Source organism: Nothoprocta perdicaria, unplaced genomic scaffold (genome assembly GCF_003342845.1).
Source record: "Nothoprocta perdicaria isolate Ctin4 unplaced genomic scaffold, notPer1 scaffold_222, whole genome shotgun sequence".
NCBI lineage: Eukaryota > Metazoa > Chordata > Aves > Tinamiformes > Tinamidae > Nothoprocta > Nothoprocta perdicaria.
Window position 1 is genome coordinate 699460 of NW_020455427.1, and position 14226 is coordinate 713685.

General features: G+C 36.1%; 1 protein-coding gene across 1 annotated transcript in view; it reads right to left on the bottom strand.

Moving 5' to 3' along the window:
• Positions 1 to 592: 592 nt before the first annotated feature.
• The window catches only part of CDH12 (cadherin 12), a 62279-nt gene continuing 48645 nt past the window's right edge, over positions 593 to 14226 (bottom strand). The window contains exons 6-9 of the mRNA XM_026039202.1: positions 8911 to 9032; positions 7354 to 7471; positions 5792 to 6043; positions 593 to 1104 (exon numbers count right to left, since the gene is read on the bottom strand). Of these exons, the coding sequence (XP_025894987.1) occupies positions 605 to 1104; positions 5792 to 6043; positions 7354 to 7471; positions 8911 to 9032 (992 nt within the window). The 3' untranslated portion in view covers positions 593 to 604. The remainder of the gene's footprint in view (positions 1105 to 5791; positions 6044 to 7353; positions 7472 to 8910; positions 9033 to 14226) is intronic.

Here is a 14226-nt window from a genome sequence, read left to right on the forward strand (position 1 = left end):
AAAGAAGAAATATGTTATCTTGACATACTGGTTTTACGTTTAAGAAAAAAATAACCCCAAACCACAGAGCACACACCTCCCCCTGCCTTAGTTGTCATCATTAGACATACTCCAGGAAGTTATCTTCATTTTTGTTCTAAAATGATTAGAAGTCAGCATGTTGCTATTGCTTCTTGTCTTTTATGTCCTATTCGCCATTCAGTCTTGTTACACCATCACAGCAGACTCTTTACCACTTAAATGATAAAAGTTTCAATAGGCACTTTAGTGGAATTACGAAAAAGCTACCACTCTTCCACTGTGATGCCAGAAAGCTATCTTCTTTCTAAGTCATGTCAGTAAACTGTACCTAGTTGGCCTGAGCTTGTCTCAGTGTAATTCCAAAGTAACAAAAGCAACAACAACAAAAACCTGTGTATATTACAGGATTTATCTTTCCTTTGCAGATGAAACCGACAGTATGATAAATGTAGTACATTGTTGGAAACATTGCTGTCTTTTATAATCAAATGAATCTTGTCCCAATATAAAGCTTAGGTTTATCTTTTTAATTTGTTGTTGGTTTACTTGTTTGTTTTTTTTTATTTCATCTTTGTCTTTTTTCTTAAGTGACTTTGTCAGGGTTGTAACTTTCTTCTTCTCCAAACATGTCTGCCAAAATCTTAAAGCGAGGTCCCCAGTCACTCAGATAGTCATAATCCTCGTCTGCCTCTGTAGTAAGCGAATCTATAGAGCTGAGAGATTCTGCAACAGATCCATTTCCTTCATATGCATATGTTGCCAAGGAGTCATAAGGGGGTGCAGTGGGATCCACATCATTTTCGTGCAGCCTTTGATTAATGAAATCTCTTATGTCTGTATTATCTTCTGCTGGTTGTCTCTGCCGTGGAAAGTGCAAGGTATCTGGTTTTATGTCTCTGCGTATTTTGTTATCTTCAATCACTTTAGGATTCCTCAGGGCACCTATGTCGAAAGCCTGGGTGTCCTCTTCTCCACCTCCCTCATCATCATAATGGATAACATTATCTCTGATATCTTCTTTAGAGGTCATCAGGGTATCCTTTTTCTTCTGTCTTCGGAGTGCTACATACAGTACCACAATGACTGCAATGAGAGAAAAGTTAAGTTAAGACATGCACAGAAATAATTTGTTACTCATGACATATTATTATATCCTCCTTTGAAAGTTGAAAACAATCAAAGGCTTTTTTTTTTCTTTAGAAGATTTTTTTTTTTTAGTAACAGCACTCTAGCCAATGAAAAGATATGTGCTATTTGATGTATGAGTCTAACTTGCCTTACTGCTGGTTGGGCTATTGAAAGAAGTAAAAGAAGTAAAAAAGAAAATCTTCCTACTAGCTTACTTTATGAGAAAACATGTTGGACAGAACTTCAGGTTTTTAGTTCAGACTGAGAGGTGTGATTTTTTTAAAGACTTTCTTGTAGCAGAGCAGAGAAAAAAACAAACCTAATTCCCACAAAACAGTTCTGAGGAGAAAAATATAATTTAGAAACTGAAATTGTCTCTCAGAGAAAAAAACAATCCTGCCTACAGGTTTTTTTTCTAGAGCAGATTTTAGCCCTTTCAGAATCTGCTTGGAAGAGTCATGTGGAAGACTATCCTGCAGAGAAGAGGGGTCCAGAAGTGCTGATTGATTTTCAAGGAGAACATCTTTCAAGTTCAAGAATGGCCCATCCCGATGAACAGAAAATTAAGCAGAAGCACCAGGCGAACTGTATGGATGAACAAGGAAATCTGGACTAAATTCAAATATAAAAGGGAAACATACAAGAAGTTAAAGCAGAGACAGAGAGGAACACAGGTATATCATCAGAAAAAGGAAGAATAGGGAAAAAAATGGGTCCACTGCTGAATGGGGCAGTGGACCTGGATGACAAAGGGCACTGAGAAGGCAGAGGTACCAAATGCTTTCTTTGCTCACGTCTTTACCAGTAAGACTAGCCTTCAGGAATCCCAAGTCCAGGGGACCAGTGGGAAAGTCTTCCCAGAAAGAAGTGAGCAAGGATCTTCTTTAGTGAGCAAGGATCAGGAGCATTACAAAAATAATAATAATAATAATAATAATAATAATAATAAAGGAAATGCACAAGTCTGTGTGTTCAGAGGTAATGCACTCATGGGTGCTGACGGAGGTGGCTGATGTCTTTGCAAGGACAGTTGTGATGATCTTTGAAAAGTCATGGCAGTCAGGAGAGGTGCTTGAGGACTGGAGAACAAATGTCATCCCTCTTATCTTGAAGAATGGCAAGAGAAAAGATATGGGTAACTTCAGGCTTGTCAGCCTTACCTTGACCCCCAGGAAGGTGAGGGTGCAGCTAATCTTGGAAACCATTTCCAGACATATGAAGGACACAAATGGTATAGTAGGTAGTCAACATGGATATATAAATTCAAATTCATTCTTAACCAATCCAATAGCCTTGGAACCCAGTGAAGTAGCTGGCTTGATGGATGAGGGGAGAACAGTGGCTGCTATTTATCTTGAATTTAGCAAGACTTTTGGCACTGAATCTAATAACATCCTCACTGACAAATTGAGGAACTGCTCACTAGACAAGTGGACACTGAGGTAAATTGAAAAAAAATGATGAAACTGCCAAAACTCAAAGGGTTGTAATCAGCAGCATGGAGTCCACTGGAGAAAAATCAATAGTGGTATCCTCTAGGGGTACTACTACCACTTTGATAATGGGGCCAATACTGTTCAACAGCTTCATTTAACACTCATTCATTCATCTGATGAGAGGACAAAGTGTACCCTCAGGAAGTTTCCGGGTGATAGAAACCTCCAAGAAATGACTGCTACACCTGGTGGTTGTGTTGTCATTCACACAGACAATGGCAGGCTGGAGAAAAGGGCTAATAGGAACCTCATGAAGTTCAAAAAAGTGAAATGCCACATCTTTGAGGGGAAGAATAACCCCATACAGCAGCTCAGGCTAGGTGTCAAGTGGCTGGAGATCAGCTTTGCAGAAGACCTGAGCAATCCTTCTGAACCAACAGAATTGCTAATGCATCAACAATTCTGTGCTGCATTAGGAAAATCATTGTTAGCAGGTCAAGGAAAGTGATCTTTTATTTCTGCTCAGCTTTCATGAGGCCATATCTGGAGTGGTGTGTCCAGTGCTGGGTTCCCCAGTACAGGAGAGATATGGACATAATGGCATGAGTTTAACAAAGGGTTAATAAAATGATTAAGAGCTTGTTAGTGTGTATACTCTTTTACAAGAGTATCACTTGTTAGGGTGATACTCTTTCAAGGCAATGAGCATAAATCAAAACATAGGGAATTCCATTCATACATAAAAACACTTTTACTTCAAGGGTGACACAATGCACTAGATCAGGTTGCCCAGAGGGTGTCTCAAAACTTGTGATAACTCAAAACTGGTGATAACTCAAAACTTGACTACGCGATGTCTTGGGCAACCTGCTTTTACTGTGGACGTTTGGACTAGACAAACTCCAGAGATCACTTCCAAACTCAGATGTTTTGGAATTGTATTATTATGTCTAATACAAACTATTAAAGACAGTTTTATTTGGAATGACAACTGAAAAGGTTTCCCAGGTTTGAAGCTATCTTTCACGGAAGGCAACATCTTTCTGCAAAACCAATGAAGTTGCGTTTTGATACATTAAATTCTCTGACTTGGTAGAAATAGTAATATTCTGGGTGCTGTGGATAGGTAACCCAATAATGAATAAAGTTTTCCAGTGATTATAAATTTATGGTCTGGCTTGTGTATTTTAGAATAACTTCTGATAGTTGTTATATGTTGAGTCTATCTTTTTGTAGGAATAGCTTCAAGCTTTAAAGATTCTGTATCATACTAAGTCCACAGCAAGATTATCAATGCAATAGTAAGCAGAAGAAATTGCATATAAAATAAATATCATTCTTTTGGGTTACACATAGCACTGGAGATCTCATTAAATATAAGTTAGTTTTTCTAGGTAATTTTACCAGGTTGATTAGAATGAACAGAATTATTAAAGGACCAACACTCTCTTACGAACTCAGTCTGACTAATTCAGTTCAGTTTAGCAAGAAATGAAAATTTCTCCTTTAGTATGATGTATGCATCAATCAGCAGCAGAGCTGATAAGGAATTCTTTCACATAATTATTTTTGTTTGAATTATTGCTGTTTATTGAAATAAAGTATAATTTGTTATTTGTATTAGGGAAAGAGAAACAGTTTTTCTAAAGCCGTGCAAATCACCCAGCATATTTCAGGAAAATTCAGGCTTCTAATATTTCTGTTTCCCCAGGAACTCTGCCAGAATAATGATGATTGGAGTAAGAGTGCCAGGCTCTCTGCTGCTTAGTTCACATAGTCCAGTCCAGTTACTGCACACAAGGGTGGTAACTTTGCTACAGCCATGTGTTTGAGGATTCTAGGCACTTTGCTCTGCAACAGAGAGCTTAGATATCCTGAAAATCTTGTCTTAAGTCAGAGGCCTAGATGAGTGTGTTTCTATCTGTTCTTGTGACAATGAGCTAAGATGCGTTGCTTCATAACGGAATTAGGCAGCGAGATTCACTGTGAGCTTCTTTTACTCAGATACCCCCTAAAAGTGAAAAGGTAGCTCTGGGGAATTGTGGTAGATGTGACAACAATTCGTGTTACTTTTTATTTTAGAAAAGCTTAATGGCTGTATTTATTATTAATTTGAGCTCCATGAGAAGTATGTATATTTGTAGTTCCATTTTGATTTGAAACAACTTTTTTTTACAATATATACCTTTTACACAGAAATTCTGAGTTTTAATTCTGCTACTCAGAAGTTCCTTATGAATCTGAGAGCCTACAGTAATTTATTCTGGTGGGAAATTACTGTATTTAATCAATCACAAAGAGGTATTCATACAAGATCTTTCATAGCCCACAGCTCTTTTTGCCTGCCCAGACAGATCTGAGGTCTAACAAGTCTAATATTATCAAGACAAGGTAAGTCTCAGCTGGCATTACACACACCACAGTGTGTAAACTATGTAAACTACAAAATAGCTGTATTGTTTATCAGTTCATATAATATGAGAATATGATGATAATATGTTTATCAGTATGTTTATGAGTTCATATATAATGTACATGAGATTATTATTTAATGTATAATGTATAATATTATACATTATAGGTTCATGAGTATTGATTAACCTTGGTATGCTGAAATTAAGAGAAGATTTAAATATAATGTATATCCAGATAACAATGTCACATTATGAAATTCATGCTTGCCTGAAATGAAAATGCTCTTCTTAAGTTTTACAACAGTCTATCCAGTCAAAGTCTGCATGCACTACAACTATATTCTCCTCTCTCATTTCATTGTTCTTTTTTCTTAATCGCTCTCAAGTTGCTATTAAGAATTAAATAAATTCCCTCGCTAAGCCTTTTGCTGCTGCCGCTGTCAGCAGGACCTGTCCATCTTAGTAATTTTAAGTATATGGATATCAATTCTTCAGAAATGTTATATAACCAAAATTGTTTCACAAAAAGAAATAATGTGTTTCAGACTCGACTGGAAGCTAGTTCACTCTATGCAATAAGAAATATATAAAGTCACTAAATTCACATTCGTTATTAGTTACAGTTATTCATTATTGGGGCATTTTTCTAGGAAGATGCAGCATAAAATTTCCCACAAACAGCCAAGTATTTTAAGTAAAAATTTGTAAGCCAAAAAGGAAACTAATGACAACATGAGCTAAGCCAGAAGTGAGTTAGAGTTTTGTGCTAAACACGATGCCACGAGCACTAACCTAGCAGTATCACAATGCACAGCAGGATGGCGATGAGCGCTCCTGTGCTCAGCCCTACTGGTAAGAAGATTGCTTCCACGTTGCACGACAGGATGCTGCCGTCAGCATCACATCTGCACACCCGGATAGTCATCGTGTTTGTGCTGCTCTGCACAGGGTAACTACTGTCTTCTATCACCACTGGAAGAAGATGCAGCTCTTGTTGCCTTCTGCTGTAACCCTGTCTCCTGGTTTCGATCCCAGCTGTATTGTCTGTAAAATAGGGCATAGTCATGACAGATTTCTTTACTATGGTGTACTTCTGTTCATATTCTGTTTCACAGAATCACAGAATCACTATGGTTGGAAAAGACCTTCAATATCATCAGGTCCAACCGTAAACCCATTACCACCATGCCCACTAAACCGTGTCCCTAAATGCCTCAGTATGTGTTTCTTATATCACCTTAAATAGCAGGAAATTATTCCATCTTTGAAACTTAGTGGATTACATAGTCTCTGTAATTACTTTGTTTTATCATTACAGAAACTGCTGTATTCTGAGCAGGATAGCAAAGAAATCTGCTTTTTCCAGAACATCTAATAATCTTCTATTTCTCGTGAATAAATCTTGCTAATCTCAACAGCTAACATTTCAAAGAGGACATAACTAAAAATAAATGCATTACAGGCACTAGATTAGGAAGGATTTTTAGTTTTTCCTTTCTCATTAAGATCTTGTTATAATCTAAGATCATGGTTCAAAAGACTTTGATTGCAAGTGTATTTAGGACTGCATCTATTACTGAATTAATTTCCTTTTAAAACTAAAAGGCATCTGAATGTAATACAAAAACTTTCTCATCCATACAAAGTATAGAAATGAACCAATTAATTTGCAGTCAGTATATTTCCCACTAATTAGTCATGAATGTGTTCAGAGCTCCCAGAAGTTATGTTTTTCCATTTCTTCCTGGTACTTATTTCCCCACCCTTTTTTTTATTGACTCAGTCAAGATTAGCAAGCAGTAGCAAATGAGTAGCAAGGAAAATTCAAATATTGCAGGACGTCTTAAATTCAGTGATATTTGGTTTTGAAAATAAATTATTCTTTTCTATTTGATTTTGATACTAAGAATATTTCACAGTTCGCATTGAATCGACTTCCATCTTCAGTTTGCCTTTTGTCTCTATGATTAAGCATCCACAGTATATTAAAAATTTTATATCTAATTTTGAGATCATCCAGCTTCAATTTCCCATTATTTCTATAAATATTCTGCCAATTATAATGATAAATATCACTTTCATACCTAGTACAATGTAATCAAACTACTTCTCTTTCTCCTTTGAGAGGAACCAAACAGATGGAGCAGAAGATAACGAAAATGCACTACTGATTTTCTGTTTGGATAGATTCTGACAATACCATAAAATCTTAAAAAAAAATGAAATCTTTGTGTTTGAAAAATATTTCACATAAGCTTTTCATTGGTCGGCACAATTGTAATATGAAGTGATCATAATTGTCATGATAACTCCAGTCTGCTGTTCTGAAAGAAAGATATGGGAAAACAACTTACTTCTGTAGTCATGCACTGTGAAATTGGGTTTGTTGGATGCCTCAGGTGACAGTCTGAAGGAAAACCTTTGTCCAGCTGGTGACAAATCTTTGTCCACTGCAGTGATAGTCTGTATTACCTGAAATCAGATTAAAATTAAATTTGAAATCAGTTCATTCTTCTAAAAGAACAATTTTGTAGAAGTGAAAAGTGAACCTAAAAAGAAACAATAACAGTGATCATCCTGATGGATTATTCTCCTTCCTGTAATGTACTGGGAAGCAGAAGCAGTGAGTCTTGAGTGCTACAGTCTCCAGGAGTGATAACCCACAAGGTCTCACTCTGACATATCTGAAGGAGATTAGAAAAAAAATGCCATATACTTCGCTGCAGAAATATTCAATATTTGTCTTTTGTATCTAATGCTTGAGACTGTTTGCAAGACTGACAGATTATTTAAAGACAGCTCTGTTTATTCGATACTACTACTACTACTACTGCTGCTGCTGCTGCTGCTGCTATTACATGCTGCAATACTTCACAAAAGTACACCCTAGTGTTACAGTCCAAAATGAAGAGAATTGAACCATCTAGCCATGAAAAATAGTGGAACAAGAACTTCTGAATCCAAGTCATATCTACTGTATTTCAGGTAAACACAGTACACAAAGCATTTTATGGTAGGGATTTCCACTGAATTTTAAAAAGGGAGAAAACTTTCTATGTAATGAAGGTCTAAATATTTATAATTGTTGATACTTCAGTAGCTACCTTAGCATCTCCTGTAATAAAAGACTCCCTTATCTACTATTAACAAACTGGTAATTACTAGCTAGTAGGAAACTACTGGGTAACAGGAAGTTCCATCTCCATGTGAGGAAGAACTTCTTCACTGTGAGGGTGACAGAGCCCTGGCACAGGCTGCCCAGGGAGGCTGTGGAGTCTCCTTCTCTAGAGATCTTCCATACCTGCCCAGATGCCACCCCATGCCACATGCTGTAGGTGTCCCTGTTGGAGCAGGGGGTTTGTCTAGATGATCTCTAGAGGTCCCATCCAACCTCAATAGTTCTGTGACGCTGTGATGCTGTGAGCTCTCTATTGACAGTAGTCTCTATCATGATGTAAGATGATATTCTGTGTCCAGAAGAGACTTCTCATGTTAGGTATATGCTTATAAAAACAAGATTTTAGCTGATGTGTTTTTTGCTTGTTTTGGAGTTTTTGTTCAGGATAGGATGTGGAGATGCAAGTTAAGTGCATTCTACTCTATTTACTCACTTGACTGCGGGTTTTTTCCTTGAATTTAAAGCTCTACAAAGCAAGGATTCTCTTATTAAGGCTATTCCCTGCACATAATAAGGTGGCTCTGGCCCATATATTCCGGGAGAATAAAAATAAACAGACTATAAAGGTCAACAACCAGAATTCCTAAAGGTATTTCTAACAAACACAGGCATACAGGCATTTTTTTAAAAGTATTCTATACATAGTATCATTTTTTCAAACCAAGAAATGTCTATTTCTGTAAATAATAAGAAAATAAAAAGCAAAATAGCAAACATTACAGATTTGAAATACCTGTCCCGGTTTGGCGTTTTCACATACAGAGGTCTCATAGGGTACGGAAATTTCAGGAGGAAACTCATTGACATCCAGGACATTTATTATAACGTTGACTTTGCTGGTTAATAGTGGGTTACCTATAAATGATTTTTAGGAGAAAATCATTAAACAATACTATTTATGTTTGTTGTCATCAACAGTGCCCATAACCTGTCATAAAATCTTTTGATCCTGGCACTGTGACTTCTAAAAGCCCTTGACTTCAGTTTATTTCTGATTTGTACAAAGGAGGAAACCAGAGGCAAACTTATCATTTCATACCAGACTTGTTCCATTACTGGAATAAGGGATCAATCAACATGATTGTGTTTAACAGATCATAATTTGTAGAAGCTGCAGATGCACTTATAATTATAGGTGCAAACTTTTCTCAGATCACTTTTAATGGAGTATATGGAAGGCAATGCCAGTGATTGAAATGGATTTCTGTGTTCCACTATGGAACACAGAAAATCAATATTTATTACTTATTGCCTATTTACTATTTCAAGAAGATAATTAAGGAGGTAGGTGGAGCATACCCATTTTGTAATAAGGAAAGTAACAGAGAAGGAATGGTTCAAGCATTGCTAAAATATAGGGTGAGTCAGTGGCAATTTAGCAGTGAAAAATATATGCTGGCATTCTACTCATTATTAGACCATCAGGCTATGTTATAGCAAATACTCATTTAACTGGGTGAGCAGCAAATATTTATGTGAAAAGAAATGTTAAAAAATACTATACACTATCCTTATTTCCATTCTAGATACTCTCCATCATTTACTAAGCTGACATTTTACTCACTAGAAGCATTTTATAAACAAGATTACCTGGCTGGCAAAAAGGAGACAAAGCAGAGAACTCTTGCAGTATGCCATTTTACATGGTAGTAAGTACATGAAACAGTTTAGATGATTAGTCAAGAGGATAATTTATCTCTTTCAGTTTAAGAGAGTGGCAGATGAAATTCAGTTGCCATTAGTTGTTCAAGAATTCTCCCCTATGAAATGTGGCAAGCACACATGATAGAATTTGGTAATAATTAAGAGCTTTCTTGTGGCTTCAGACATAGATTAAACCTTTTACACATACTTAATTCTTTGCATTAGCTACTTACTTTGAAATTTGAATAAACTCTTGTACTGTTTTAACAGACATGGCAGGGGAGAAAGGTTGCTTTCCAGGCCAAAAGTGTATTACAACTCAGTATGCACAGAATTTCATGATAGTAGGGTAGAAATTTTGCAAAATTTATTTTTTTCCTAAGAACAGAAAAATACTTTTTTTTTTTTTTTTTTTTTTTCAAGAGACATAGTATGAACAAGGCCAGCACTTGGCATAATAGTAATTCTGGCAACGTTTCTTTAGGTGAAAAGAAGTCTAGATAACTTTCTTAAATAGCTGGCTTTGGACTAACGGGAAGGAAGAAAATACTATGAGGTTATTCTGGTGACTACAAGACAGGACAGTACCCTATTTCTGAATAGAGAGGTCAGATGAACCAATAGTAGGTGAAATTCTCACAATTACTGTCAGAAACAGAGTCTAACTTGCAACTAACCTGCTAGCAGTGCTCTTTGGAAAGAGAACGGCAACTGACACACATATTAACTTGTTTTTTCCTTGATTCTTTATGTATTCATTTTAAGGCACAACACTGAATGTTCAGGATGAACACTAGATTCACTAAAAGCTTATGGGTATAACTTTAACACTTATTTTTCATGGATGACCAGCTTTACTTCCCGTGATTCCTTGAAAGAAAGAGATCAAATTTTTTTTCTGTTAACTGTTTTCACAAGGTAAAATTTTACCTTGAATAAATGGTCAGGAAAAAATAAACATTAAAGTAAACAGAATTACCACAGTGTAAAATGGAACATCTTCTGGGTTCCAATTTATTATGTGATCAATTTCCTTTCCATAGAAGGAAAATTAGTTTAGTCCATAGTAATGCCAATATTATTATTCATATCCACAAGGAAGACCGTATCAATATTGTGTATTGCTTTGAATCCATACACAGTTACAAAGACTTGTGACATCTGATGTGAACAAGGGTGAAAAATTACATGTCAGATACCACTTTGCAAATTTGACCTGTATTTTCTCTGTTTTGTTTGTCATTTTTCTGTAAGTCAAGTCTATCTGAGCCTTACCAGCTCTGCAGTGATGTGCATACTGGTATCAATGAGTGTGTCACTGAAAACATCTGTTCATGCTTTTTAAATCCAGATTACACAAAATAGAAGACAAGTAGTTAAATCATTAGCCTAGGAATTAAGACCTAGGTTTCAGTTTTCAATTTTTTCTGTGTGATAAAAGCAAATAACTTAGCTTCTCTTTTCCTCAAATTCCCTGTATGTTAGATAATGGCAACCATTAACATCACTTTAGTCATGGATACTACAGTAACAGAAATATATATATAAAGCATTCTAGATAACCTATGGAAGTGTGTGAAGTTCAAGACACATGAGAAAGCAGATGTGGACAGCTAGTTACACCTAATACAGAGAACTGGTGATTCATAAATGCCACATAAGTTATGCAGGAGAAAATAATCTCCATCTTGAGCTTTCAGCTCAAGTTTCTTCAGCATTCATAAAATTTGGGCCTAGAACTAAAGGAGGTAGAAGGATTATTTCTTGATGTTTAATTTTATTCTTAATTAGTCCCTTGAGGAGAGGAAAGCAGAAATAAGAGCTTATGTATTTTATGTAGTTTCTACTGTTTAAGGCTCAAAAGCTATTTCTGTACTAGGTAATTAAGTATCAGTTGGGAACTTTTTGAGCACTGGAATGTGATTATTTATATCAGTATATACCAGTTATTTATTACATTACCCCATTGGTATTAGCTTTAGTTTGTACCAAAGAAATGATTTACTTGTGACCACCCTCTCTTGAAGGCAAGAGAATGTAAGAGTACAGAAATAGGCCTTTCAATGCCAGACAGCCTCAATGCTTGAGACAGACCCTAAGCATATTTAATTTACTAGTAATGGACAGAGTCACTAAGGTCAAAGATAACTAGATTGACCAACTATGTAGGCTACTAGGCAGTTGATTTACTCCGAGAAGAAACTAACTCTAAGAGTTAATTTCAGAGTCTGGAAAACCTGTGTGACAACTGACTTCTTATTTACTATCCTGCTACTTCAATGGAGGTGTAAGGAACCTTTCTGACGCCTGTGTTTTTATGATGTTACCTGCCTGCTATCTGCGCAGTCACCCATCTCCCACCGGTCTAAGTAGCACAGTCATCCACCACCTGCTCTACCTTGAGTTTTTCTATTTTTTTTTTTTTTTAAACAACCAAGTTGTGGTGTGCTGCTGTGTTAGGCATGGCAGTAGGAGGATGTCTATCACTGCACACCAGCTAAATCCTGAGATGTTTTCAAGAGCTGGCTGCAGTTTAGAGGTTAATTCCCAGTTTATGTTTAAATTAGATTTATTCACTCCTTCAGGATTAGAAGTAAAAAGCATGTAATTATGGTTTAGAATCAGATTTGGTCATTACATAGCAGTGATAGAACAACATCTCATAGCCCAGCTCTCTACAGTGCAACCAGTTACTACTGTCTATATATATCATATATTCTTTTATTCCTGCATAACCAGGCCTACCACAAATTGACAGAGGCAGGCCTACAGCAAGCATATTTCTCAGTTAAGTCTTTGCTAATGCTCCAAGTTCTACCTCTATTTAAGTTCCCAGGCTGCATCATATAATCTCTGGTGCACATAGGGATGAAGGTGCATGGTCTGGAGTTCGGGGAATACTTATCTTAGTATGTCTATCAAATAAATGCAGAATGCGGATGCTGGACATAAAAGTTTTTAAAACAGCTATTTCCAAACATCTGGGTTTTCAAACTGTTTTTTTTTTCCTCCAATGTGTGATACTAACAAATTTTACTTCAATAAGCATAAGGCAATTCCTTTCTACTTCATTCTACAAATGTTTTCCCTTGAGAAATGATAACGTCTGGGGCTTTGGTGTTAATAAAAGTCAGACCAATAAACATGTCTAAATAGTCTGAAAGTCTAAATGCTACATTTATATTTATCTACTCCCTGCTGTTATACTCAGCTACCTAAACTGCATGGTACTTGTGCCATTGTTTGGAAGGCAGTTTGATTGCTTAGAAATCGTAACACTACAAGACAGAAATATTTGCTTTGAGAAGAATTGTAACATAAGTGTCACCTTTGATTTGTGCAGGGTTTTCTTATGAAGCAACATATGAACTGCAGGGAACAATGACTAGAAAGCCTTAGGGCTAAGGCAGAAGGCAGCTGGTCTACCCAAACTTATTCATGACCATGCCGTCATTTTCCATAGACAGGTTAATAATGGCAATGTCATTATAATTTCTTATTATAGATAAAGCTGATGTAATCCTCCTTTTTTGGAAAAAAAAAAAAAAAGAAAGATTATTTTCAAAATGGCCTTTAGCTGTCTAAAATAGTGCTTTTCAAATAATGACTTGAGAAAGTAAAATAAGTATTTTAGCAATATAGTTTTAAGTTACTGAATTTAATATGCCTGTTACTAGCTTTGAGTTTGTTTCTCTGAAAGAGATAAGTTCAGTCTCTGAAAATCCTTAGATAAGAATATTTTCCTTGTCACAGCAAGGTTACACAACTGTTTGCATTGTAGGGCCACTCCTCTTGGGTAATCATGAATATGTCAAGGAAGCACACTAAAATAAATGTTTAAGGGACTGTTACTCTAAAATGACATTGCAATTCTAGCATTCACATATCAGCACCAAAGAGATGGTAATTTTCATTTAAAGACAAAACATTTTCAATGTGTGTGTGTTTTGTTTTGTTTTCCTTTCCTTCAGATGGCCTCTCCTCTTTGGCTGTGTGCAGTGTGTCATTTCTCAAACCCAAGATTTATTTCTGTACTAGCTCTGAGTCAGGCAACTATATATGAAGTTTGGACAGTTAATATATCTCAAATTCTCCAAAGCACTGCCAATTACAGGTACAGTGCAGGTATGGCAGTTGTTTTCAGTGCCACGGTTAATGCTTGAAGTATTAAAGTTTTGAGGTATACAGATATAAATCACTAATATCTCAAAACAGGTAAATCTATAGAGTCTTAGCTGGCTTTAATTACTCTTGGGAATAATGAACATATTCACACAGAGTTTAGTAAAACCTTTGCCTTACCACAGAAAATTTTACAAATCTCAAATGTTCATTACTCACCAATAAATCTACATAGTTTTGCTTTACTGAAACAAAGGCCAGTATGAAATCTCCACACTGTAAC